The 26,856-nt window shown below is 44.0% G+C and overlaps 1 protein-coding gene across 12 annotated transcripts in view; it reads right to left on the bottom strand.

The window, feature by feature from the left end:
• Nucleotides 1–1,490: 1,490 nt before the first annotated feature.
• The window catches only part of TMEM164 (transmembrane protein 164), a 182,098-nt gene continuing 156,732 nt past the window's right edge, over nucleotides 1,491–26,856 (bottom strand). For all 12 annotated transcript variants that reach the window (XM_012451724.3, XM_012451733.3, XM_064361767.1 and 9 more), the window contains 2 exons: nucleotides 3,385–3,485; nucleotides 1,491–1,701 (listed from right to left, as the gene is read on the bottom strand). In XM_012451724.3, the coding sequence (XP_012307147.1) occupies nucleotides 1,495–1,701; nucleotides 3,385–3,485 (308 nt within the window). In that variant the 3' untranslated portion in view covers nucleotides 1,491–1,494. The remainder of the gene's footprint in view (nucleotides 1,702–3,384; nucleotides 3,486–26,856) is intronic.

Here is a 26,856-nt window from a genome sequence, read left to right on the forward strand (position 1 = left end):
TGCAGGTCTACTACGGTCAAACTGGAAATACTTGAACTGGCCTAGGTCAACTGTGTTGCCTAGAGTGGGAGAGGGGAAGGGAAGCTCATCAGACAAAGTCACCAAATGATCTTTTCTGTTCTTAAGCAAATCTATTCCTAGTGGAAGTCAACACAGAGTCAGCAATGTCCAGCCACTGCCTGCCTTCTTGAGGTCTGTGCATAACTGAGCTGAAGTCCTTCAACAAAAGCTCCTCTTTATGGAGCACCTGAACCTCCGCCCATGAGGACGTAATTCCTTGGAAGCCCCCTTTCAACCTAGACATGGGATTTTGGGGTAGAAAGGATGAAGAGGATGTGATGTCGCCCATATTAAACAATTGAACATTGAGTCTGACTACGCTGAAGAAACCTGGCCCTAGGGAAACAACACTGGCAACAGCTATAGCTCCTCAGACCCAGGATGCTGGCATTCCCTGTAAAGCCAAGAAATGGATCTACACGGTCTTCCAGAAGTGGGCCCTGATGCAAGGATTCTCCAAACTCAAAAAAACAACCAACCAGCCAATTCCAGCTCATTCTTCCCTGAAGCTGCCTGGGCGGCGGAAGGGAGGGACCGAGGCGGGGAGAGAGAACACATTGAAGGGGCACTCAAGATTAAAATGGTATCTATTATCAACATTTACCTAAAATGGAGCATATGATTCAAATCACAGTTTTCTATGCTCACTTCTGATTGGGATGCGCATCAGTTCTCAGCTCTCACAGGCAGAATTTACACAGGGTGCTGCCTAGTATATATATCTTGACCCTCTTCATTTTGGATTTGTGATTGCAATAGATCTCCAACTCTCTCAATGGAATCTAGCCCTTGGGCTGGGTGGTGCCCTCCCCCCCTCCCATCCCAGGGAGCATCCTGGTGGCTGGTTGGCTACTTGCTTTGAGTCATGGGACACCAATGAAAAGAATCTGGCTGGTTCTGTCTTGACCATGAGCTGGGAAATCCCTCCGCTCTGGGCTTCCCGCTGGTATAGAAACAAGGCCTCAGTCCCCTATGGTAAGGGCTGTGCTGGAGACGAAATGGGATGCCAGCATAAGCCTGGAGATCCCTGGCAGTGGAGAAATGAAGTGCAACCCAATCTCATTGCTTTGATGCCAAAAAAAAACTACTACTTGTTGTTCCCTTTCTCCTCAACCAGCTGTTGTTAAAGCACCAACAAGCAGAGTGAAAGAGCCACTGACTGCGATCTCCCCATGTAAGGCCACTAGGAGCAGAGAGAAAGAGCCAAAGGGAAGGAGGAAAATCCAACGCCCAGCACTACATGCCAGGCTCAAGGAGACATCCTAGGGAGAAGAGCTGAGGAAGGAAGAGTGGTAGAAGGGACAGAAAGGAGGAAAAAGAAATACACCACACATCCTACTGCCCTCTCCCATGATTTCATCAAGAACTGGGTGTTCTCCAAGTCAAGTTGGGACTTGCTTCCTCAGGGAGAAAAAAAAAAAAAAACAAGCACCTTCAGTCTATTTTCTTGGCTGGAAGCCGGAGCAAATCCAGCAGATATTTACACAAGGGCCCAGCCATGTATGAGAACAGGATGACCAGCTTCCCGTGGGTCATGGTCATGAGAGTCTGGTGTCCCGAGGCCCAGATGCGATACCAGGGGCCGTAGAATGGGTCTGAGATGGCCGGACACAGCATGTTGTTCAAATTCACTTCGGTGACCTGCAGGGACAAGGGAGGTAGAGTAAGCGTTCACCATCCTTAGGCTTTCTCTGGCTTCCGCCAGTTCAGCCATCTCTACCTAATGGGGGACTAGACAAGGAGGGATTGACCAATCCCCACCTGTTTATAAAGGGATTTCTTCACTCCCCTTGGTTTTCTGAGTGAGTCAAGGCTAGAGCCCTCTGGAGGTGATGGGGAAGGGCTGTCCCATGGAAAAGCTGTTCAGTTTCGCTTACGGTCTTGCCTTCTGTTTGGGCCCAGAACCTGTTGCCATTCCTGAACATCTACTATATGCCTAGTCCCTGGAGAGGTGTTATCGGCTACAAGTACAACCCACAGCGTGGTCCCTGCCTCCACGTAATTGGCAATCAATCAAGTGTGGGTGGTCAAAGGTTTACTACATCTGACCTCAAACTAGACAGGGTTCACCCAATTTTATACTCCATGAGGACGTCTGAGGAGCATACAATATGGGGGCTGAGTCCTCAGAGAAGATTTCATGACAGAAGTGGTACCTGAATGGACTCATGAAAGATGGATGGGGGGTTATGGTGAGGAATGGGGTGAGGGGAGCCCTCCTTATAGGAGGCATGGCCTAAGCATGGTATGTAGGGATCCCAGTGGAGAGCAGCAAGAGGTGAGGGTGTGAACATCGTACAGCTTCCTCCTGAGAGCACAGGAAGCATCACATTTTGGCAAGGAGCTCAGACTAAGCCCCCAGCAAACCAGAGCAGCGCCATACACCAGAATGAAGAAGAGAAAGTGACTACTTCTACAAAGGTGTTAGGGACATCGGTCACACGCCCTAGTCATGCTAGGTCACGCGAGGCTCCACATCGCTAATGCTCCGTTATTGCCGCTTACACACAAAACCAGACGTGCCACACCTGTCCTGAGGACAGGTGTGGCAGCTGCCTTCCAAAGCCCTTCAAGCCTGTTCACATTAAAAACAAGTCCTCACCACCTCTCAGGGAAGTTGGGGCTTTTATACCATGTCACAGAGAGGTGGAGAATTCTCTGCCCTCAAGGGTGAGGTGACTCATTTAGAGCAGTGGCAGAACCAGGACTTGAACTTGGGTCTCCTGACCCCCAGCCTCAGCCCTGAGCTCTTCCTACTCATTTTGCCACTGATATACACTCTTGCATTCAGCAATTTTGGGCTCTGGATAACTTAGCTACTGAGTCCAACCATTCTTCACGCTCCAGGAAGTTCTAAACACCCCAGAATGCCACAGGATTTCCCCAACACCGCACTTCTACTGGATCTGAAACTCAGAGAAGAGCCCTGGCTTCAAGGCCTATGAATGGGCCCAGGATAGACCCAAGGTCAGAAGACTCTCCCAGGCCCAGGGCCAGGGTTAGGGTCCTGCCTCCCCATGGGTTCCACAGCAAACCACTTCCCAGCTGCAGCTCACTGTTTCTGACCCAAGTGGCCATGAGTGAAAGGCATCCTTGCCTCCCCAGGGATGAAAGAAACAGTCATTACTAAAAGACTCAGAAAACTCTTTGGAGAGGCCAAAGATGTGAATCATAAATCAGCAACCCAGACACAACAATCTGACATCCTGGCCTTTAGCATCTTGTATTTTCAAAACAAAGTGATACGCCAGCGCCAACCAGGATTATCAAGATTTATGAAGAACTGCAAACAGAGGGGATAGAAGGGGATATAACCAAACTTACCAGGCCGAGGATCTGCAAGACGCTGAAGTGATAAAAGAACATGAGGCCAGTTGAGAGAAGAGCCCACCGGAAACTGCTGAGGGGCTCTGGAGTGTAAGCACCTGGAGGAAGAAGGGAGATGGTGAAATGGCAGGAATAGTGACTCCCTTCTCCTTTGCACCATGAGGGTGCAGGTAGTGAGGTCACAGCTGCTGCCTGATGACTGTTCCTTCTACTGATCAGTGGCAACTACTCAAGAGACAGCCCTACTGATTAGCTGGGTACTCAAACCAGCCCCCTCCTGCCCTCTGTTTCTAGGGTCATTGCAAAAGGAGGACTTTTTTTTTAATCATAAAAGTGGTATGTATTCATTAAAGAAAAATTTCACATGAGTTTGTCTTTTTGGTCATTTTCTCTATGCCTCAGGATTTTTTCTTTCTTTTTTAAACTAATATTTGCAATCTTACTGTACATATAACAGTATATATATATATATAATATATATATACTGTTATATGTAACATGTATAGCCTTCATTCCCACATTTAGTTCCTCATGTTTCTAAAGAGAAATGTCATTGAGGAAGTATGGTGTAGTGGTTGAGAATGTCAACTTTGAAGTTAGATTTGAGTTCAAATCTTGACTCTACCGCTTATGTGCTTTGTGAAAAGTTGTTTAAAATCCTTATATCTCAATTTACTTGCCTATAAAATGGGTACAATAATACTACCTACTTCTTAGTGGTGGAGGAATAAATAAAACTATATTGAGAGCTCTTAGTTCAGGGTCTGGTACAATGTAAGTGCTCAATGAGTGTTAGATGCTGGCATTATCATCGTTATTATTCAAATAACTGAAGAATCTGCCAACTTTCCCCCAAGGATATGAAAAATGATATATTTTCCCTCTATCATTGCTAAAAAGTGCCATCCCAGTAGGCCTGAATGTATTTCAGAGCTTGGAGAACGGAGGCATGGTTTATAGGATGTTGTGGGTAGCTCTCTGGGTTCGGACTCAGAGGGGGTACTCAAGAATGAAAGGGACGTAGAACCCCCACCCCAAGCAATTAGGGGTGACATCACATCCTAGACTATTATTTTCCCAAGTCAGTCTTTCACTGATTTATCCATTCATTCAGCAGTTATGAGGCACCTTGTGTATTCTAAGTCCTGTGCAAAGCTTTGAGGATAGGAAGATAAGGCAGGCTCCCTGCAATCGCAGACTTACAGTCAACAACTACAACACACTGCTGCTGGTGGGATGACTGAGCTCTGTGCCACCTGTTATGGGAAAACAAAACTCAGCCAGGAGGACAAAGAATGTTTCTTGGTAGAGCGAGCATTGGTGTAAAATCCAGAAGGACAAACAGGACTTAAGGAGGGGCCTAGGAATTCCAAAGTACAGGCCTGCATGGAGGCAGACAAGAGCAGGGCAATTCAGAGAACTATGGATAAGAGTTCCATGGGGCCACAGGGGAGAGTGTGATTGGGCAGTAGCAGGTACTAGACTCAAAAGTTGGCAGGGCTGGTTTGCTCCAGGCTGGGACACATAGGACACTAGAAGCCATGCTGAGGGCTTTGGGCTTCATCCTATGCACCAGGATCATGAGCTCAAATACCCCAACTTTCAGGTAGATAATCGGAAACAGGAGTGTGACCTGGGCCTGAGAGATGCTAGGAGATGCTGGAGACTGTCAAACTGAAAAGCCCACACCCCTTCTAAAGAGGGCAACCACTACTCAGCTCCATCCAACCACTGCCCTGAAGGCATGTGAACCCACAGTTACCAGTTTTGTTTTGTTTTGTTTTTTCACTTTTGCAATAGAAGCCAATATACATGAATTTTTATGTGAAATTTCCTGATTTTCCAATGTTGGCGACTAATTCAAAATGTTTTAAGAACACTCAATGGACCAAGCAAAACATGTCTTCTGTATGGATTTCAGCCCATGGGTGGCCAGCTTTGAGTTCTGCTGTGGAGTCACAGAAAGCAGTGGAAGTTTTGAAGCAGGAAGGTGAGGTGATCACATGTGTGTTTGCAAAAGATTGCCCTGGCTGGTGTACAGAGGATGGACCGAAGCAGACAGAGTCAAGGCAGGAAGGCTGGTAAGAAGACTGCTGCAGGGGCCCAAAAAGAGAACAGGATGAATGGCTTTGGAAGGCAACAGCAGCAAGCTTGGAGAGGGGGTAAAAATCAGCATGATGTGGATGAAGATTGGAGAAGATTGTTAGGGAGATAGGGGTTGGTAAGGGAGAGGAAGAACCCTGGAAGACTCCCAGGTTTCTGGCTTGGCTATCACTGGGTTGATGGTGCCATTTATTCCAATGGAGAAGAGAGGAAAAGGCAGATTTGAACAGAAGGAAGACAATGAGGCCAAGTTTAGACATGAAATTGAGGTCTGTGGCAGCTGCCCATACTCTAGGATATAGTGTGATGGATGAAAGCATGGGCAGTGAAGCTCAACAGGTAGAAGTCTGCAAATCCTGGCCCCATCACTTATCAACTTTGGGGCCTTGCAAAAGTCTCAGCATCTCTTGAACTCAATTCTACTCACCTATAAAATGGGGTGGCACTGCCCAATTCACAATATTGTTGGAGAGATGAGATAATATACCATAATTACAGTATTGTATCTGGGATTTAGCAAATGCTGATTATTTTCATTATTATATGAGTCACAAACTCAGTGAAGAGGATGGTGGCGAGCATGTCGATGTAGGTGTCATCAGCACACAGTAGTAACTGAAGTCATGGGAACATGTATTAAGAGAGAAGGAAAAGGCCAGAGGCAGAATGCCAAGGAAAATCATGTAAGGAGAGCATGTGGAGGGGAGATGAGAAAGGAGGCTTTCTTCAGAGACTAAAGTGGAGACCAGGGGTGGGGGCTCTTCTGTGGGAGAAGCTCAGGTTTGCTCTAGGCTCATGGCACATCTGAGTCTGAAGGACCTTTGCAAACATAGATATCATTCCCTCCATTTCATAGATGGAGAAATTCCAGCCTGGAATATGGGCAATGTCACAGCCAAAGTCAACAGGGAAGCACTGAAAAAATGAACTCTCACACACTGCCAGGGGACTCACTAGCGAGTTCAATGCTCCTTTTGCCACTTGTGAAGCCCTCCAGCACACCAAGTTGGACTGTCTCTTCCTTTGTCTGTCCGACCCACTAGACCAAGTGCATCTCAGGGTCAAGGACCATGTCAGGCCGCTTCTGCATTCCTAGTGTCTAGCACAGTACTTGGTGTGTGAAAATGCACTGAGCTATCTATGCCTTTAGGGTATGCATACATTCCTGTCTGCCAAATGAGTGTGGACTGGGCACAGTGTTGTCACCCTGGCTGTGGCCAGCATACACGGAAAGAGAGGACCTGAAAGACCGACAGGTGCTTAGGCTGTCGCTCCTCCCACTGCTGAAGCCCCCAATCTGTTGTCACGGGTGTCCCCTCCCTCCATCCTTTCTGCTCGGCGCCCTCTAGTGGCAACTGCGCAGCAGGGACATGCCCCGTGAGCCAGGTAGCAGTGTCAGGAAAGCAAGCGAGTGTGTGTGCGTGGAGGGGGTGTCCTCAGCCAGGAGGCAGCTCTGCAGCCAGCCCTGGGGAAAGCCAGGACAAGGCTTCAGCCGGGGAAGCCCTCCAGTCATCATGCTCCTCCCCTGTCTTGCTCTGTGCTGCAGAGGGAAAGGAACACTCACAGATACTACCAGGGGACACGTTTCTCAGTGCTCTCACTGCCCCTTGCCCAAACCCCCACTTTAGTAGCATTCATTTTGTGTAGCATCATCTATCCCATACCAGACTTAGTTCTCTGAGAGAGGGGCTGTTTCTGAATTACCTCTTCATGTCCAGCACCTGGTACACAGTGGGCACTCCAAAAATAATCACTGCTTGGGTGAAAGACTGGTATAGACTTTCTGGAGAATCATAAAATGATAACCCTTTGGCTCAAAATTACTACTTTGGGGACCACCATCAAATACCTAAAAATTCCAACAAACCACCCTTATTTGCGCAAAGATATTTACACCTGCACTATCTTTAATATTGAGAAACTGGAAACAAACCCAGTGGGGAGACAGTTACATAACACAATGTTGGTACCTCAACATGGTGCAACAGAATCCACTACCATTCAAATGACAGCCAGACAAACTATATATCTGTCTATGGCTAGTATTGTCAAGGAGAAAACTCAAAACATCAAGCAATACACAAATGATAGAAGACACAGCTTAGTAGTTTAAAAACAAAGACCTTGGGGCCAGATAGCCAGTCTTGGGTTTGAATCATAGCTCTGCCACCACCCATAGGAGTGACCTTGGGCAAACTGTGCTGCCCCTCTAAGTCTGTTTTCCCTTGGTGGATTGGGAGTGACATCTACTTCTAAGGGCTGGTGAGTAGAATAAGAGAGATATAAAAGTATATACGACAGCTATCCTGGCATGCAGATGGCTGCTGCTGTTTTTTATCATGGTGACCACAACCATCTAAAATCTTATAAAAGACTGGAAGAGGATGGGGGAATCTTTTAAAGAGGTGATCTTCTCTATGAAGGATGACTTCCACTATGGCACTGCCTTTCACTGTTGTTGATTCTTTTCATTGAAAAGTTGATCAAGTATTCAATTTCTTTGAAAAAATAAAGAAAAAAAAGAAAGTACTCTGAGAATAGATGATCCAGTCTACACAGATATATGGAAATTGCATGCAAACACACATCATTCTCTTTTCTATATACCTGCATGTGGCCTGTGGGAAAATCCCAGTGAAAAACTAGTTTTCTTCTAAAGGAAAATAGAAACTAAAGCACTTTCAAAAAATTAAACATATAAAACCTTTTTCTACTTTAAGAAAATCTGTGGCATTTTTTGCTAGCATCTTATATCTCAGGAAGAGAGAAGCATGTCAGCTGTAAAGGTAGGGGGAAACCTAGATAATAGCTTTTTCTAAAATCGATTTCTGCCAGAAGCAAGTTTTATGAGTCCTGGGAAAGAAGTCAATTGCACCACCAGCCATCAAGACTGATCCCCATAGGCCTCCCAGGAGCCCCTTTTTTCATCCTATAATCCCACCCATGAAGAACTTATACCAAGGAGATGAGACTGGGCAGGGTGGCATCCCATTCTTCAATCTTCTTCCTGCTTCCTTCAACTTGCTCACTTATTCATGGTACCCATTCACTCAACATCTATAGAGTCCACACTGGGAGTGAGACTCTATGCCAGGCAGTGGAAAGAAGGAGGCAAACATAGTCCCTGACCTTGAGAACTACCTGTGGTTTACAAGTAAATGATGCAATGGTATAGTAAGTGCAGTAAGTAACAGGGAGACTGAGGAAAAGTAGTTGGAGAGGATGACAGTTGAAGTGAGTTTTGCAGAACCAGAAGGGGTTGGGGCAGGGCCTTGAAGGAAGGAAGATACACTCCAGGCAGAGGTTATAGCCTGAGAAAACGTGTGAAGACATGAAACAGCATGCCATTTGTGTGCAATTACAAGCAGTTCTGTGTTACTGGAAAGCAGAGAAGTTTGTGAGAAAAGACATGTGTCAGGAGATGAAGCTGGAAGAACAGGCAGGTGAGGCTGGGTCATGAAGAGCCTTATTTGCCATGCCGGGAACTTGGCCTTTATCTTATACACAATGAAAAGCCACTGAAAGGTTTTAACAAAGAGAATAAAAGGATCAAATTTATGTTTCAGCTACCTAGACTGCTCTGGCAGCAGTGTGGATAACAGACTGGAAAGGGACAAGACTGAAGACAGGTTCAAATGCTATTGCAGTGGCATAGAGGCCTTGGCGATTTATCAGACAGGAAGGAGACATCTAGAGTAACTTCCAGGTCTATGACTTCAGTAACTGAGAGGAGGTAATTTAGGGAAGAGATAAGCTCAGGTTGGGGCATGACAGCACTTGAATGCCAATCCACTACACCAGCAGATGTCTCCAATAGACTGTTCCAGGTCTAGCACTCAGGAGAGGGAGATGGCCTGGAAACAGGGCTTGGGGTATGGATATGATCAACGAGAAAGAGTCCACAAAATGTGATAAAAAGATCAAGGAGGGCCGGGCGCGGTGGCTCACGCCTGTAATCCCAGCACTTTGGGAGGCTGAGGTGGGCGGATCACGAGGTCAAGAGATCGAGAGCATCCTGGCCAACATGGGGAAACCCCATCTCTACTAAAAATACAAAAATTAGCCGGGCGTGGTGGCACGTGCCTGTGGTCCCAGCTACTCGGGAGGCTGAGGCGGAAGAATTGCTTGAACCCAGGAGGCAGAGGTTGCAGTGAGCAGGGATTGCGCCATTGCACTCCAGCCTGGCAACAGAGCAAGACTCTGTCTCAAAAAAAAAAAAAGGAAAGAAAAGAAAAGGATCAAGGAGGAAGCCTGGAAAACAGCAACAGTTAAGTGACTAGAAGAAGGAGAAAGATCCATAAGAAGTCAAGATTAAAGACAAAATTAAAGAGGCAATCCTAAAACTAGGAGAGAGGTGTGCTGGAAGTCAAGAGAATATCAAGTTCCAGGAAGGAAAGGATCAATAATGTTAAGTGCTCTATTACTTTCTCTGACCAGTAAATAAGGTAGCCACTTGCTACATGTGGCTAATTACATTGAAATGAATTAAAATCAAGCAGAATTAAAACTTTGGTTTCTCAGTCACATCAGCCTCATTTCATGTACTCAGCAGTCACATGTGCCTAATGGCCACCATACTGGACAGTGCAAAGATAGAGTACTCCGATCACCACAGAAAATTCCATTGGAAAGACACTTTTCTATAGGGGTACAGTAAAGACAAGCACTTCCACTGGGCTTGGCAACATGCTGATCACTAGTTAGTAATCTTTGCAATAGCAGTTTCAGGAAAGCAGCAATGCAGGAGCTGGATGATGAAAGAGGAAGAAGAGTTTTCTATGTGTACAAGGTAAGGAAGGAAATTCCAGGAAAAGAGAACAGGATAGGCAAAAATCACAGACAAATCATTAGTTCAATTCCCTGTATTCTCAATCTCTTCTCTGAATATTCACTTCACCCTTTTGTTCTTAGCCAACCTACCTCTCCTTGCCTGCTTCATCTGTGGCCCTCTAAAGTAGTGACTGATTTTTCTCCTTTGGCCCATGTAGGTAGAATGGATAACTTCTTTCTTTTCATTGCAGTTCCCAGATGAGTAGCCCTCCCTTCTCCCTAAAATCCCACCACTACCATACTATACCACTAGCTATCCTTCCCTTTCACAGTCATCTACAGATACATGGGTCATGGCCCTCATTCCTTGAAGACATTAGTACCTGACTCACTACCACCCATCAAATTTCTTGATAATTTCAACATGCATCTAGATGAACCTTCCAGCATCCTGGTCTGTCAGTTCCTTGGCCTCTTCTTCTCAATGACCCTGCCCTCTACCACATCTCAGCCACTCATTGTCATGGTTGTGCATGAGACCTTATAGTTATGTATATCTATGTCCCCTCCCTAATCTCCAAGTGAAGCATTCCCACTTCAACCACCACTTCTATCTTTCCAGCTCACTCCTGATGACTATGACCCCAACACTTCTTTGACCCCACTGGAGTCTATGATCCATTGGTCCTACCATCTTTTTACTGTCCCTCACAGCTCCCTTTTCCATCCTTAAGTTCCATGGCCCGTGATTCTAATTATCCTTTACATACACCTTCGACTCCATTGTTCCTCTCATTATTGTACTCAGCTGGAAAGAAAATGGTTGAATCCAAAGCTCCTCCTCTGCCTTGCTTGCCCCTCACAGCTGAATGTACTGGAGAAAAACAACAGCGCTGACTGTTCTCATTTCAAATTCGTGATCACAAACCTCAAGTGCATCTTTCATGTTGCCAGGCAATCATACTGTATTTCCCCAGTCTGTTCACTCTGTCACGCTCCTGGCCACAATTTAATATTTTCTCTCTTTTCAAATCTTTAATACTTCCATCCCATTCTCTCTTTCAGATATTAACCTTGCTTCCCACTTCATGGAGAAAAACAAGAATCAAAGAAAAACTTCCACAACCTCTGACAATCACATTTAACGATCTATCTGCATCAGTGCCCAATATGCTCTGCCTTCACTCCCCTGGCTTCCCATCACCACAGATGAACTGCCCTGTGTCCTAGCCAACACCAGCATTTCCACTTGCATCCAGATTCCATCCCCTCTCACCTACTCAACTGCATCACTCCAGTTGCTGTTTCCTCATCTTAAGTCAACAATTTCTTCCTCTCTACTGGATTAAGTCCATTAGTGTATAAACGAAAAGTACTGTAATAGCTCCCATTTTAAAACCAAAAAGTCAACACTTGACCTCACTTCCCCTTCCGGCTCTTCCCCTCACTCTTCCGCTCCACTTTACAGCTAAATTCCTTGAAATAATTGTCTATGCCAGCACTGTCCAATATGGTAGTTACTAGGCACATGTAGCTGGTGGGCACTTGAAATGTGGTTAGTTTGAACTGAGATGTGCTGTTATTATAAAATATGCACTGGATTTCAAAGGAAATACAGCAAAATATCCTGGTAATAATTTTTATATTGATTATATTGGAATGATAAAATACTGGATACACTGGGTTAAGTAAGATCTATTATTAAAATTAATTTCACCTGTTTCCCTTACCTGCTTTTAATGCAACTACTGGAACATTGGAAATTACATATGTGCCTCACATGTTTTTATTGGACAGACTGGTATATTCTCTATCTATAATTCTTCTCTCTTACTGTTTTCTCTTCAACTCACTCTTGTGAGGCTTTCCTCCCTCCACCAAAACAGCTCCCATCAAGGTCACAAATGACTTTTTCATTGCTAAGTCCAATGACCAATTCTCAGGCCTCATCCTATGTACCCTTAGAATGAAATAGGGTGAGACTAGAGGCAGGGAGATCAGTGAAGTGGCTGTTGCAATAAACAAAGTTAGGGATGATCTGACCTGAACTAAAGTTGGAGTCATGGAAATAAATTTGAGAAATGATCAGGAGGTGAAATTAATAAGACGTGGTCATTGATTGGATGGGGGTAGGGGTAAGAGTATAGAACCAATTATTAGCTTTAGAGTTTTGGCCTGGATAACGAGTAGGTGACAGTATCACTGAAAAGGATGGGGAACATTGGAGAAAGTGCAGGTTTGGGGATAGGAAAGAGAATGACAAGTTTGGTTTCTAACAACAAGGTCATCCTATCTTTGGTACTCTTTAAATGAGATACATCCATTTTTAGCCTTTGTAAGCTGTAGCTGCCTAAAAGATATCTCAGCATGGCACAACCTCAAGATTATTATGAATATTTGATTCCCCATTCTTAGCCACTGAGTGTAGGCTCAAGTCAGGTTTCCCCTCATCCAGGCATTTGACCGAAAGAACCTATCCTCTATTCTGTTTACTATACCTGGAAGTGGAGGATGTCCTGGGTTAGGTGTTGACATGGAAGGTCTATCTTGTCAACCTCCCATCCTAACGGGCTGGAGAGTCTACCGAGGCCATGCTTCACCCTCGAAGAGCCTAGTTGGGGCTCACTGGCCACCCAGCCTGTGGCTAACGCAACTTAAAGACCCACCTTCATCTAGGATCAGAGACCAAGCCCTCTGACAGTAGTACACAGGGTAAGGACCCTGAAGTGGCAGAGAATCCAACAGGTGGACCTGACCTAGCAGAATATGCACTGAAGTTCAAAGACCCAGGTCCCATCTTCAACTATCAAGCTGCTTTGTGACTGTAGCTGGGTCTCTGGTGAGCTCTAAGCAAGGGGGAGCCAACTCTTGGATCATCTGAGGCAATGAGGTTTCAATTTCGTTCTGTATCAGAAGCCACTAGGGCAGTGGCTCTCCAACTTGAGTGTGGGTCAAAAGCAGAATCTCCAGGAGGGAATCCAGCTTGCTACTTCAGAGATTCTAATTAGAGTTTGTTCAGAGTTTTCTAATTAGGCCTGGAATCTGGAATCTGGGAATTTTCATTAATAACAGGTTCCCTGGTTAGGCAGATACTGCTAGTCCAGGGACCACACTTTGAGAACTGTCGTAGGGAAGTTGTGGAAAATGCAGCTTCCTGGGCCCTGCCCCACAGAGTTGAATCCGGGGAGTCTGAGTGGGCCGTGGAATCTCTAGACACTTTAGTAACAAGTGCTTCAGGGTGATCCTGATGCTTGGGTCCTCCGACAATATAGGAGAAACACTGACGTGGGGGAATCATGGAGCTGGAAGATGAACCAACAGACCTGGGGAAAGATGCAAGTGAAGGGGCCAGAGTTGGCCAAGTGTGAGGAGCAGTGCCTCCTGGAAGGTGATAAAATTAAGGCGGAAAACACTTGACTTAACCATTTGCTCCCACAAAGGACTCCTGAGCACCAATCACTTCTTCGTCAGCAGGGACAATCCAGTGGCCTTCAGAAACTCACCTACCCACCTGTTAAAACAAGGCTCAGCCCTTGGCCAATCTCTCAAATCCCTCAGTTCCTCCCTCATTCACTAACCCTTTAGGAGCCTTCAGGATTTACCAGAGTTCCTATACGTTTACCTGCCCTTACCCAACCGCTATAGTGGAACAGGGAGGCCCCATGGAAGAGGGGACCTTCTCCAACATCCTAACACTAGCTAGATGGGAGGGGGCATGGGTTCACTGGTATGGAGGAGAAACAGGAAACTCAACCTGGATACTGAGGTCAGCATGACCCTGGGGCCAGTTTCTGAGCTGCCATTGGTCAAAGTGCTTCCGCTTTAACTGGTCCGAGAAACTAGCACAGGAGGTCCAATTCTCATCCTCCAGAAGATGAGCTGAAAGCCCACTCAAGGTAGAGGTGGCCTGCTGAGAACAAACAACACTGAGGTTCTTAACCCCAGTTTCCTGAAATGTCCCACAAGGACATCTAAATTGCCTGTATCTCAAAACAACCTTCTCGGCCAGGCATGGTGGCTCATATCTGTAATCCCGGCACTTTGGCAGTCAAGACCAGCCTTGGGAACACAGTGAAACCCCATCTCTACTAAAATCACAACAATTAGCCGGGCATGGTGACGCACACCTGTAATCCTAGCTACTCAGGAGGCTGACACACAAGAATCCCTTGAACCCAGGAGGTAGAGGTTGCAGTGAGCCAAGATCACACCACTGTACTCTAGCCTGGGTGACAGAGCAAGACTCTGTCTCAAAACAAAAAACAAACAAACAAAACAACCTTATTACTGGGTGTCAAGCCTGAGAAGGTTACTGCTCACCAATTCTGAAACAAGAGCTCCCTCTAGTGAAACAGAAAGGGATTTCCCAGCAGCCTTGAAGAAGGGACCCCCTCCCCCGCTGCTCGGCAACCACCACCCTGGTAGACTGGGGATACCAAAGGACTCCTTCTCAGAACAATGTTTGAAATGCATAAAATAAAAGGCAAAGGATTACAAAGTAATTCAATTATATTAAAACACAAGTTACCAAAATTTTTTAAAATTCTATAATATACTAATTATGTTTCTTTATAAATACATTTAATCACAAGTTCTAGCAGTAGGCCTAATAACTAGCATCGCTTTCAAATCAGAGCATAAACCCTGTCCTGAGATGGCCACTATGACTGTAACATGATAGGAAGCCATCTGTGATTCGCTATTGACAACAAAGACACAGGTAGGGGTAAGACCACTGACGCTTGTTGCCTGCGTTCATGTGCTACATTTCTGCTAGATGTCAGTGAATATAAAGATATGACTTTCCCCCATTCAAGTTAATGAATCCCTTAAAATCCTATTTGTGAACCCCAGGTTAAGAACTGCTGCCTAAATGAAAACAACCACAACCAATCAATCACAAAACACATCACGAGGATGAAGAACTGTTGTCCTAAATCTGTGTGGGCATTTTCCTCTAACCACCTTGTGGCTGACTTCCTCCCAACCATTGCATTAGAACCTCTGAAAGCCCACCACCACCACTGGCCAGGGATGTTTATGCTCAACCCTTCCATCTACACCTGCCACCTTTCCCCAGAATGTCCCTTTCACCTCTTCACCCTAAGGAATCCTGGCTGTCTGCTGAGGATGTGATTTCTTCCACTAACAGCTCTCAGAAGGCAGTTCTTTTTTAATCCTTCTATTTCTGCAGCAATTTTTTTTTGTGAGGGAAGGGAATCTGACAATTCCTCTAACCCTCCATTATTGCTTCTAGATGTTTACTCTTCCCTCATTCTCTTTCGAGATTCAGTTCCTCCTCTTTGTCACTGTCACTTGTTCTTGGCCTCCAGGTCATTGGATTCATCTCAGATCAGTGTCACTTAGCTTACCATCTTCCTTTATACATTATACCTTTTCCTTATGGCATTCTGGGTGATTTTAATATCCATGCAGGCACCTATTCCAATACCCTAACCTCGTGGCCTCCTGAAACTCCTCAACTCTACAGGTCTGCTCTACCGCACTAACCACAACCTGCCTTTCCGTCAACACTCTGAACCACCCTGCCTCTGCTGGGATCATCTGACCACAATCTCTCGACAGTGCAGCTTTCATATCCTTATTCCTACTATGCACGTGCCCCAGACCTCCTTGTGACCTGTGATTCCTTCATGCCCCTTACCTCCCTCCATAGAACTCCTCCTTGTTCCCCAGCTCTCTTCTAGCCTTTCTTCCATAACAGCTTGGACCCCAGGGCCTTGAACTCTGACACCAGCACCCTCAACTCCCTGGTGGGAAAGAAAACTCTTCACTCCCTCTCCCCACACATCTACCTATCCCCTTACTACATCATACCCAAAGGGTGACTTACTAAAGGTGAGAACCTAAGAAACTGCTCAAACCACATTTTATTAGGTTAGTAGGCAGTATACTTTATTAGTAGGCAATATACTTGCCACAGTATATTGGCAAGCTGAAACCATACTAATAATAGCAAACAACTTACATACCACCATTACATGTTATAAGCCCTTTATATATTAATACATTAAGCCATTTAATGCTCATTACAACCATATGAGAAATAATGTTACTATTTTTATTTTACAGATGAGAAAACTGAAGCATGGAAAAGGTAAGGGAACTTGGCTAAAATCACACAGCCAGTAAGGAAGAGAACCAGGATTTGAAACCACGTAGTCTAGCTTTGCAATGAACAGCATGTGTATTTCATTGTGCACATCTCAGCAGAACCCGTGTCTTTGCATAGCCAGGCCTCTTCACCTTCTTCTCTACTCTAGCTTCTCAGTGCCTTTGATAGGGTGGAATGCAAGGGGGGCGGGCCTGCACTATACATCTAGCCACCTTAAGATTCTCTAGGTACAGAGTGGGAAGTTCATCTAGATGTTGAGATCAAAGCCGCAAGCTCTCATCCAGCCTGCCAGAGAAGCCCTGAATTAAAGGTACCGGGTACCTGCTCAGCTAATAATAAAGTGCTACTCTGTCTCCCATTCTGCTATTGCTTCTTGGGTGACCTGTCCTTGGTCAGAAACCTGAAAGCAATATGGTGTGTTGCAGGATTACCAAAACTGTCCAGGATCCCCCCAAACATCCCTCACTTTCTAGATCTTCAATAATACTGACCCTACGTACAAAGCCTCAACACTGAATGGATCCCTCCAGCCAGATGTCCTGCTCCTCCACTTAGGCTGCTGAATCCCAAATGGGATAGTTGTATTAATCAGTGCCAGAAAAATGCACGGATTCCTGTTTTAGGAGGGTCCCACAGTGCCAGTCACCAACACTCTAGAACTATGTTGTCCAATGTAATAGCCACTAACCACACATGCCTATTTAAATTTCAGTTCAGGTCAGGCAAGATTGCTCATGCCTGTAATCCTAGCAATTTCGAAGGCCAAGGTGGGTTGATCACTTCAGGTCAGGAGTTCGAGACCAGCCTGGCCAACATGGTGAAAGCCCATCTCTACTAAAAATATAAAAAATTAGCCAGGAGTGGTGGCGTGTGCCTGTAGTCCCAGCTGCTCAGGAGGCTAAGGCAGGAGAATCACCTGAACCTGGGAGGTCGAGGTTGCAGTAAGCCAAGATCATGCCATCGCACTCCAGGCTGGGTGACAGGGTGAGACTCCATCTCATAAATCAATCAGTCAATCAATAAATTTCAATTCAAACTAATTAACCTTGAAATCAAATGAGAAATCCAACTCCTCAGTCCCCCTAGACACATTTCAACTGCTCAAAAGCCACATATAGCTAGTGGCTACCATATGGAATAGAACAGATAGAGGATATTTTCATCATCACAGAAAATTCTATTGGACAGTGTTGAGAGAGTCTAGGCTTATCTCCTTCTTCCATTTCTCACAGCACTTATTCCTCTTGTCATTACCCTTCTCAATCCACCACCAAACCCCTGTCATTCTCAGCAGTTGTCATCAACTGGTAATTCATCCACTCCCCTTTCTCTCTGCTACCTTCAATGTTCCCTGGCTCTACTGGGCTTCAACTTAGCATTTGAACATGCTCAGCCCTGGGGCAGAGAGAAGGGGAAAAGGAGGAAAAAAGGAGAGAAAGGGAGAGGGAGAAGGGAGGAGGACAAACGCCTTCCCTTGGCTCTGTAATGCCCTTAACCTCTCCTTCCTTAATGCCCTTAAATTCTTCCTTCTGATTCCCACTTCTCCGAGGGCCAGATTTTACTGTACCTCCTAGATACAACATGGCTTGGCTAACACTACTTTGGGGAAAATTTCTACTGCCTTAGTTTTCAGGACAACCGGCCTCTCCTATCACTCTGACCTTTCCTGCAATCTCCTTATACTCTTCTTCTGTCTACTGTTTGCAAGCTGATGTTCCCCAAGGCTTTTTCTAAGCCCTATTTTCTCCCTACATATATAGTTACCCTGGACTAGCTCATTCATCCCAATGCTTGCATCTACTACTTCTATAACCAATGATACCAAAGTCAGTTTCTAGTCAACTCCCCTGAACAGCTCCAGAATATTTTATCCTAATGCTTCCTGGGTATCTCAACCCAGATAGCCTAGAAGCACCTCAAACTAAAATAAAATCATCTTCCTCCCTGCTATGGTGTGAATGTTTATGTTCCCCTCCTCAGATTCATGTTGAAACCTAATGGCCAATGTCATGGTATTAAGAGGTGGAGCCTTTAGGAGATGATTAGGTCATGAGGGTGTATCCCTCATGAATGAGATTAGTGCCCTTAGAAAAGACACCCAAGGAAGCCTGTTTTGCCCCTTTCACATGTGAGAACACAGTGAGAAGACCCCATCTATGAGGAACAGGCCCTTACCAGACACTGAATCTTCTGGTACATTGATCTGGACTTCCCAGCCTCCAGAACTGTGAGCAATAAATTTCTATTGTTTATAAGCCACTCAGTTGATGGCATTTTTGTTGTAGCAGCCCCAAAAGACTAAGACACTCTCTAAAACATGCTCCTTCCTTCTGCGACCCCTCAGTTAATGACTATTCCACCCAGTCACCCAGCCCAAAATCCAGGGGCCTCGTGGACTTTACCCACACCCTTCTTCCATAGCATCTCAATTATGACAATTATTAATTCAATCATTATTTTTATTAATTAAAATAAAAAATTAATATCCAATATTGTTTATCTTAATCTCCTGAAAGATGTGGCTACTGCCACCTAGTGGCAAAACACAGACAACTAGAAATGGCTGTTGCTACACTCATGGCATATTTTAATAAAAGTACGAGCATAAAGGCACATTAAGGAATACATGCCCTTGGCTGCCTAGAAAAGTCAAAGACACCTCCAGAGAGGAGGTAGTACCCTTGAGCTAACTTGTAAAGGAAGACATGAAGTTTGCCAGCTTTCAAGTAGAAGAGATAGTGTGAGTCTGGACACAAAGCAGGGAAGGCTGGACAAACCTATCAGCAGATCTGTTTATTCAGAAGGTGAAGTAATGAGCTGGGTGCAGTGGTATGCACCTACAGTCTCAGCTACTTGGGAGGCAGAGCAAGAGGATCACTTGAGCCCAGGAATTCGAGGCTGCAGTGAGCTATTATTGCATTACTGCCCTCCAGCCTGGGCAACATAGCAAGACCCCATTTTTTTTTTTTTTTTTAGCAAGACCCCATTTCTAAAAACAAAACAAAAACAGATAATAAAGTAATAGACTTGGAGTCTAAGCGATGAGAAATTAGGTCAAAGAGATATACAAGAATCAGACTGAATGTTCTTGAATGCCATGCAAAGAAGTTTGGTCATCCTGGATGGAATTTTTTAAGCAGTGGAGCAAAATCAGATCAGATTTGCTCTTTCTTTAAAATGGTCACTCTGGAGACTGTATGGAGGATAGACTGAGTACGAGGTAGGGGGAATCAGGGGGCAGGGAGAGGAGAGATTAAGCAAAGTAGTCCTGGTAATAGAGGCTGAGAGCCCGCACTAGGACAGGGGTATTGAGGATGGGGAGGAAGTGCCAAATTTGCAAATAATTTTGAGAATTTGAACTGTCAGAACTTCTGAACTGATGTGTATGTGGGATGATGCAGAGGAAGGGATCCGGGATGATGCAGAGGAAGGGATCCAGGATGCTGCCTATGTTTTTTGCTTTGACAGTGGATGGAGAGTAGAGCCACTAACCAAGACAGGAAACAGAGGAGGAAGACAAGCAGGTTGAGAGAAGGGGTACAGAAATGAGGAGTCTAACTGTTATTTTTGAAGTACCTGTGCTGCTTCTCGAGCCTGTGTTAGCACTCTTGATGGAGAACACCAGGATCTATGGGGCAGGCAGAGCAAAAGAGCCCAAGGAGAAAGAACCTGAGAAGTAGGAGAACCAGGAGAAAGAGGTATCCTGGAGCTCAGAGGAGAAACAGGTGTCTCACAGGAGGGAGTACCAGCAATGTTAAATCCACAACAAGCATGCTCTCAGTTCATGCAAGGTTCTGTGGCTTTAGAACACAGCAAAGCACAATCCTGACCTCTAGAGCCCACAGTCTAGTTGGAAGAAAGATGTACAATTAACAAAAGGCAGAACAGTGCGTAATTAATAATACAAGCACAATACATAGTATTTTCTATGTGCCAGGCATTGTTCTGTATACTTTTCATATATCAGCTCAGTAAATCCTTATAACACCCTATGAGGTAGGTACTATTACTACCCTCATTTTGCAAGTGAGAAAACAGACACAGAGAGGTCAAGGTTCTCCCCCAAATGCCAGAACTAACTAGCAAGTGGCAGAACTAGGATTTGTACCTATGGTCTATCTGAATCCAGCGACTCCATGGACAGGCAGCATAGAGGCATCTCTACCCACCTGGTTTCAAACACCAGATTAAACTCTAATGCAGGCCGGGCACAGTGGCTTATGCCTGTAATCCCAGCACTTTGGGAGGCAGAGAGGCAGGCAGATCACTTGAGGCCAGGAATTCCAGACCACCCTGGCCAACATGATGAAACCCCGGATCTACTAAAAATGCAAAAACTAGCCAGGCTTGGTGGCACATGCCTGTAATTCTAGCTCCTCTGGAGGCTGAGGGGCGAGAATTGATTGACTCTGAGAGGTGGAGGTTGCAGTGAGCCAAGATCACGTCAGTGCACTGCAGCCTCGGCAACAGAGCGAGATTCTTGTCTCAAAAAAATAAAAATAAAATAAACTCTAGTAAAGGGATTCCTCACCTTGGTGGTACTATGTACTCCTTCGACAGTTTGGGAAAGTGTAATGGCTCCCTTTCAGAATAAACTATTTATGTGTATGAGATAGAATATATAGGATTACAAAAGAAAATAATCATGTTGAAATACAGTTATCAAATGCTTTTAAAAGGCACATCTGTTTTTTAAATTTTGAGGTAATGATGAATGCAAATGATTTTTTGAGATATCTGCAATAACTGTAACATAAGAGGAAAATATGTGTAATTTACATTAAGATAGCATGCCAACTGCTGCTAATGTAACTGTGGTTTGTTATCTACATTCCTTACTAAAGGAAATACCACACAGTCGGCCCTCCATATCTGCAAGTTCTGCATCTGTGGATTTGACCAACCACAGATCAACAATATTTTTTAAAAATAAAAATAACAATAGTAAAAAAATACGAATAAAATAACAGTACAACTATTTATATAGCATTTACATTGTATTAGGTATTATGAGTAATCTAGAGATGATTTAAAGCAGGGGTGTCCAATTTTTTGGCTTTTCTGGGCCACATGGTAAGGAGAATTGTCTTGAGCCACATATAAAATACACTCATGATAGCTGATGAGCTAAAAAGAATTTTTTAAAAACTCATAACGTTTTAAGAAACTTTACAAATTTGTGTTGGGCCACATTCAAATCCATCCTAAGCTGTAAGTTAGACAAGCTTCATTTAAAGTATACAGGAGGCTGTGTGTAGGTTAGATGCAAAAACTATGTCATTTACATTAGGGACTTGAGCATCCATGGACTTTGACATTTGTGGTGGCAGGAGTCCTAGAAGCAATTCCCCATGGATACCGAGAGATGAGTGTATTTCAGTTGGACTTAATGGACGTGAAGATGTAATTATTTTTCTCCTTCAAGGTCATGCGCCCCCTGTGATGTACTCCCATAAGTCTAGTGGACACTGTGGGGATTAAATGAAATCAAGATCATACATGTAACAAACTCAGTGCCTAGTAAACATTAGCTTGTAAGACGTATAAGTTATGTGCATTATGCAGTACATGAATATGTCCCTCAATAGAAGGTCATTCATTCATTCACTCATCCCCTACATACCAAGAAAAAACGAAAAATTAACTGTCCTCAGGGAGACCAGCATGTAAAGTCTATAATGTGAGGAGGACAACAATGGGAGGAACAGAGGCAGCTGGCAGGAGCTGGGGTAGAATAGTTACAGAGGGCTTCTTGGAGAAAGTAACTACTGAGGTGTGTTTTGAGAAATGAACGTTTTCCAGGCCCACAGCTGGAGAAGAGCATTCCTGGCAGAAGTCACAGCATTTTCAAAGACACAGAGGCATGAAAATTGGATAAAATACTCAGGGAACCCCAAGTTTTTTGGTATCACCACAGTGTACAGTACAAAAAAGGGAGTGTAAAGAGATGAGGTTAGAGAAGGGGTTGGATACTAGGTCATACGGTCTTGTGCACTGGGGAAAACAGGGAGCCACCGAAAGCTTCCAAATGACAAAATGCTATGATCCTATTTGAGCTACAGAAATAGCTTTGGAAGCTCCATGAATGCGCTTAGGGGAAGCAAAGGAGACTAGCTGGAGAGAGATCACACAGAGCCAATTACTACCATCGAGGGAAGAGATGTGCAAGGCTTGGCCCAAGGTAGGGGTCCTAGAGGGGATGAGTTTGAGAGATATGGCACAGAGGGAATGAGTTTGAGAGATATTTAGGAGGTAAAAGCAAGAAGACTCAGTGATTTCCCCACACAGCAGCCAATATGATCTTTCCACAAGCAGATCGGGTCATGTTGGACTATTTGATAAACAGTATGGGGACAAATGGAAAGCCAGCTGGAAACAAAGTTGGATCTTTATCTTGCACTGTATATCAGGATATATTCCAAGTGAATAACAGATTTAAATGTAAAAAAATAATAATAAAAGGAATTATAAACAGACCATAAGAAAATATGGGATATATATATTTTTATAACCTTGGAGTAGGAAAGGGCTTTCTAACCATGACTCTAAACTCAGATGCCATGAAATAAAAAATAAATCACATAGAAATGTAAAAATCTGGCTGGGTGCAGTGGCTGACGCCTGTAATCTCACCACTTTGTGAGGCTGAGGAGGGTGAATCATGAGGTCAAGAGATCAAGACCATTCTGGCCAACATGGTGAAACCCCATTTCTACTAAAAATACAACAATTAGCTGGGTGTGGTGGCGTGCACCTGTAGTCCCAGCTACTCTGGAGGCTGAGGCAGGAAAATCACTTGAACCTGGGAGGCGGAGGGTGCAGTGAGCCGAGATCGCACCACTGCACTCCACCCTGGGCAACAGAGTAAGACTCTGTACCCACCAACCCCCAAAAAAGAAATGTAAAAATCCTGCATGGTAAGAATAAAACATTAGCAAAGCCAAAGACATACAACTGAGGACAAAATCTGTAGTTCATATCACAAAGGGTAAACCGATAATATTTATATATAATGAGCTCTTAGGATTCAAATTTTGTAAAAAGGTCAACACAACTGAACAATGAGCATATAATAGGTGCATGTAGTTCAAGGAAGAGGAAATCAAATGCTAATTTTATTTTATTTATTTATTTTTTGAGACTGAGTCTCACTCTGTCGCCCAGGCTGGAGTACAGTGGCACGATCTCAGCTCACTGCAACCTCCACCTCCTGGGTTCAAGTGATTTTCATGCCTCAGCCTCCCGAGTACCTGGGACTACAAGTGTGCACCACCACACCTGGTTAATTTTTGTATTTTTAGTAGAGATAGGGTTTCACCATGTTGGCCAGGCTGGTCTCAAACTCATGACCTCAAGTGAATCACTTGCCTTGGTCTCCCAAAATGCTGGAATTACAGGCTTGAGACACCATGCCCAAACAAATGCCAATTTTAAATATGTAAAAAAAAAAACCACTTGGCTTCACTCAAGGTGAAATTAAAATTAAAATTGAACTGATACACCTTTTTTTTAACCCATCAAATGGGCAAAAATCCAATTTGGTGAGGCCGTGTAGAAACAGATACTCTCATACATTGCCAGTAAACATTTAAACTGGTACAACTTTTATGGATTTGGAAATATCCAACAAAATTACAAATGCATATACTCTGATTCAGCATGACCACTTATGGAAATATATTCTATAGATATTCTTGCACACTTGCAAAATGGCAAAGGTACCAGGTCATTCAGTACAGTGTTACTTATATTATCAAAATATTTGAAACAACCTAAATGTCCATCAATAGCAGACTGAAAAAATACATTTATGGTATAGTGTTATAACCCTGTGTTACGATTAAAAGCAAGAACTTTGGAACCATACTACTGGGTTCAAATCCTGGGACTGTCACTTGCTATCTGAGTACAAGTTTCCTCTTCTATAAAAGGGAGATAACAATAACACCTGCTTAAAAGAGTTATTATAGGGATTAAATGAGTTAATGCACAGGAAAAATGTGAGACAATATCTAGCATATAGTTGTCTTATATCAAAGCTTTGTCATTTTTACTGTATTCTATCATCCGCACAATGTAATACTATGCCATGATAAAAAAAAGAAAGAAAGAAAGAGGAAGCTTCCTGTGGGCTCACATGGAAAGCTCTCTAAGAAATTTTGCTAAGCAAAACAATGATAACAGGATAGTTGTGTAAATGTTATTTTAGGATGAATGTCTGAAGAAGGGGGAAAATTTTTTTTTAATTGACTTGTATATGCAAAAAAAAAATTCTGGTAGGATATGCAAGAAACAAAAATGGTAGTTACTTTTAGAGTTGTAGCAGGGAACTATATGGATGAAGGGAAGGGAGGGGAAAGACATTTTTCACAATATGGCTTTTTATATTTTAGATTTTTGGAATTAAAATGTATAAAATATATAAATAAGTTAAATCAGAGAAGAATGAATTGGTGAAGCAAGCTGATCCTATATCCCTTCTTCAAATGTTCAAAGACTTCCCACAGCTTTGGCAATCAAGGCCAAACCCCTGACCACAGCTGACAACGCCTGCATATCTGACCCCAGCCTGCCCTTCTGGCCCAGTGTCATCCACCCTGCTTGTGCTCCCACTGCCACAGTGCGGTTGTACAGGCCATTTTGCCGATCTACAAGGAGTCACCTCCCCTAATTTTGTACTTGCCTAGTAAACTCCAATTCAGCCTTTGGATTCCTGTTTAAATGTCATTTCCTCAGGGAACTCTTCTCTAAACCCCCAAACTCAATCAGCTTGTTTTGGTCTAAGTTCTCATAGGAGCATGTTCCTGTCCTTCAGAGTACTTATCTCAGTCATAACTATACATTCATGTGATATTTGACTCATATCCATCTCCCCGCCCCACCCCCACTAGCTTTTGAATGTTATGAGGGATGGGTGGTGTCTGATTTTTTGCTTATCAGGGCACCCCAGTGGCCAGTTTGGATCCTGGCAGGAAGAAGGCATATGTTAATATATGTGAGATGAATGGATGAATTACATGCGGGAGGCAGGAATGATTTCCAGATTTTAGCTGGGGTGATTGGATGGTGCTACTTGGCATGAACCACATGAAGAGCAGGCAGGCTGACAGGGAAGATAATGAGTTTAACATACCCAGGTTGGGTTTGACATATGCTTAAGACATTCAGGTAGAGATGTTGAGTAAACTATATGAATGTGAATCTCGTAAGCCTGAGCTGTAGACAGTGATGTAGGGGACATAACTAAACAGACTAGTAGTTAAACCATGAAAGCAGGCAAAACCATACCAGAGAATTAGAATGAGATGTGAGCCTAGAACAGAGCTCTGAGGAAATCAACATCTCAGAGGAGTTAGAAAAATGAACGTGTGAAGGAGACTTGAGAAGATATGATCGGTGAAGTAGAAAAGCCAGGAAAGAGAAGAACTTTGGAAGCCCAGAAGCAGAGCATTCCAAAAATGGAGTAATCAATACCACCCAATGCAGCAGCATTCGGTAGGATAAAGACTGAGAGATGGTCATCAGATTTGGTCAGATAGACACTGCTGGTGATCTTTAGAAGTACCATTTCTGTGAAAAGCTTGGTAGAGGGTTAGATATCAGAGTGAAGTGTTCTGAAGAATAAAGGTCTTTGATAAGAAAACTCAAGGGCAGACCCAAGTGTCTCCCAAAGTTATGTACCATTTATGAGGTGATTTCAGGTGACAAACAGATAAATATTTCATTTTTAATAGTTTTGTATCTAAACTGTGTTAAAATAGACAACCAATAAATCAAAGCCACAATCTCAGGGATATTATTATGAGGCTTCTCGTAAAAGACTATAAGTTTTAGTTAAAAAAAAAAAAAACTTCAATAGATTTAAGGACATGTATTACAATAACACAGATGGTTACATGGATAAGATAAAAATTGTCTTGCCCAAAGAACTAAATTTTTAAAAATATTGTTTGGACTATTCTTTTAGGATACTTAGCTGTGAAGGGAAGAGGGAAGACAGTTGCATGGGATTGTGAGAAAGTTTCTTAGAATGGGAAAAATTTGAGCATCTGTATTGGCTGAAGAACCAGCAGTAAAGGAAGGGTGGAAAATTCAGGTAATGTCCAGGTGCAGGGGCTCAGGCCTGTAATCCCAACACTTTGGAAGGCTGAGGTAGGAGGATCACTTGATCCCAAGAGTTCGAGACCAGCCTGAGCAACATGGCAAAACCCTGTCTCTACAAAATGCAAAAAAAATGAGCCAGGTATGGTAGTATGTGCCTATAGTCCCAGCTACTTAGGAGGCTGAGGTGGGAGGACCACATGAGCCCAGGAGGTTGCGGCTGCAATGAGTTGTGATTGTACCACTGCACTCCAGCCTGGGTGACAGAGTGAGACCCTGTCTAAAAACAGAAAAGAATATATCCAGGCACATAAATGATTAATTGATAGAATGAGGCTCCAGAGGGGGTAGGAGGGGTG

This window comes from Aotus nancymaae, unplaced genomic scaffold (assembly GCF_030222135.1).
Source record: "Aotus nancymaae isolate 86718 unplaced genomic scaffold, 86718_ANA_hifiasm-v0.15.2.pri h1tg000004l, whole genome shotgun sequence".
Lineage (NCBI taxonomy): Eukaryota > Metazoa > Chordata > Mammalia > Primates > Aotidae > Aotus > Aotus nancymaae.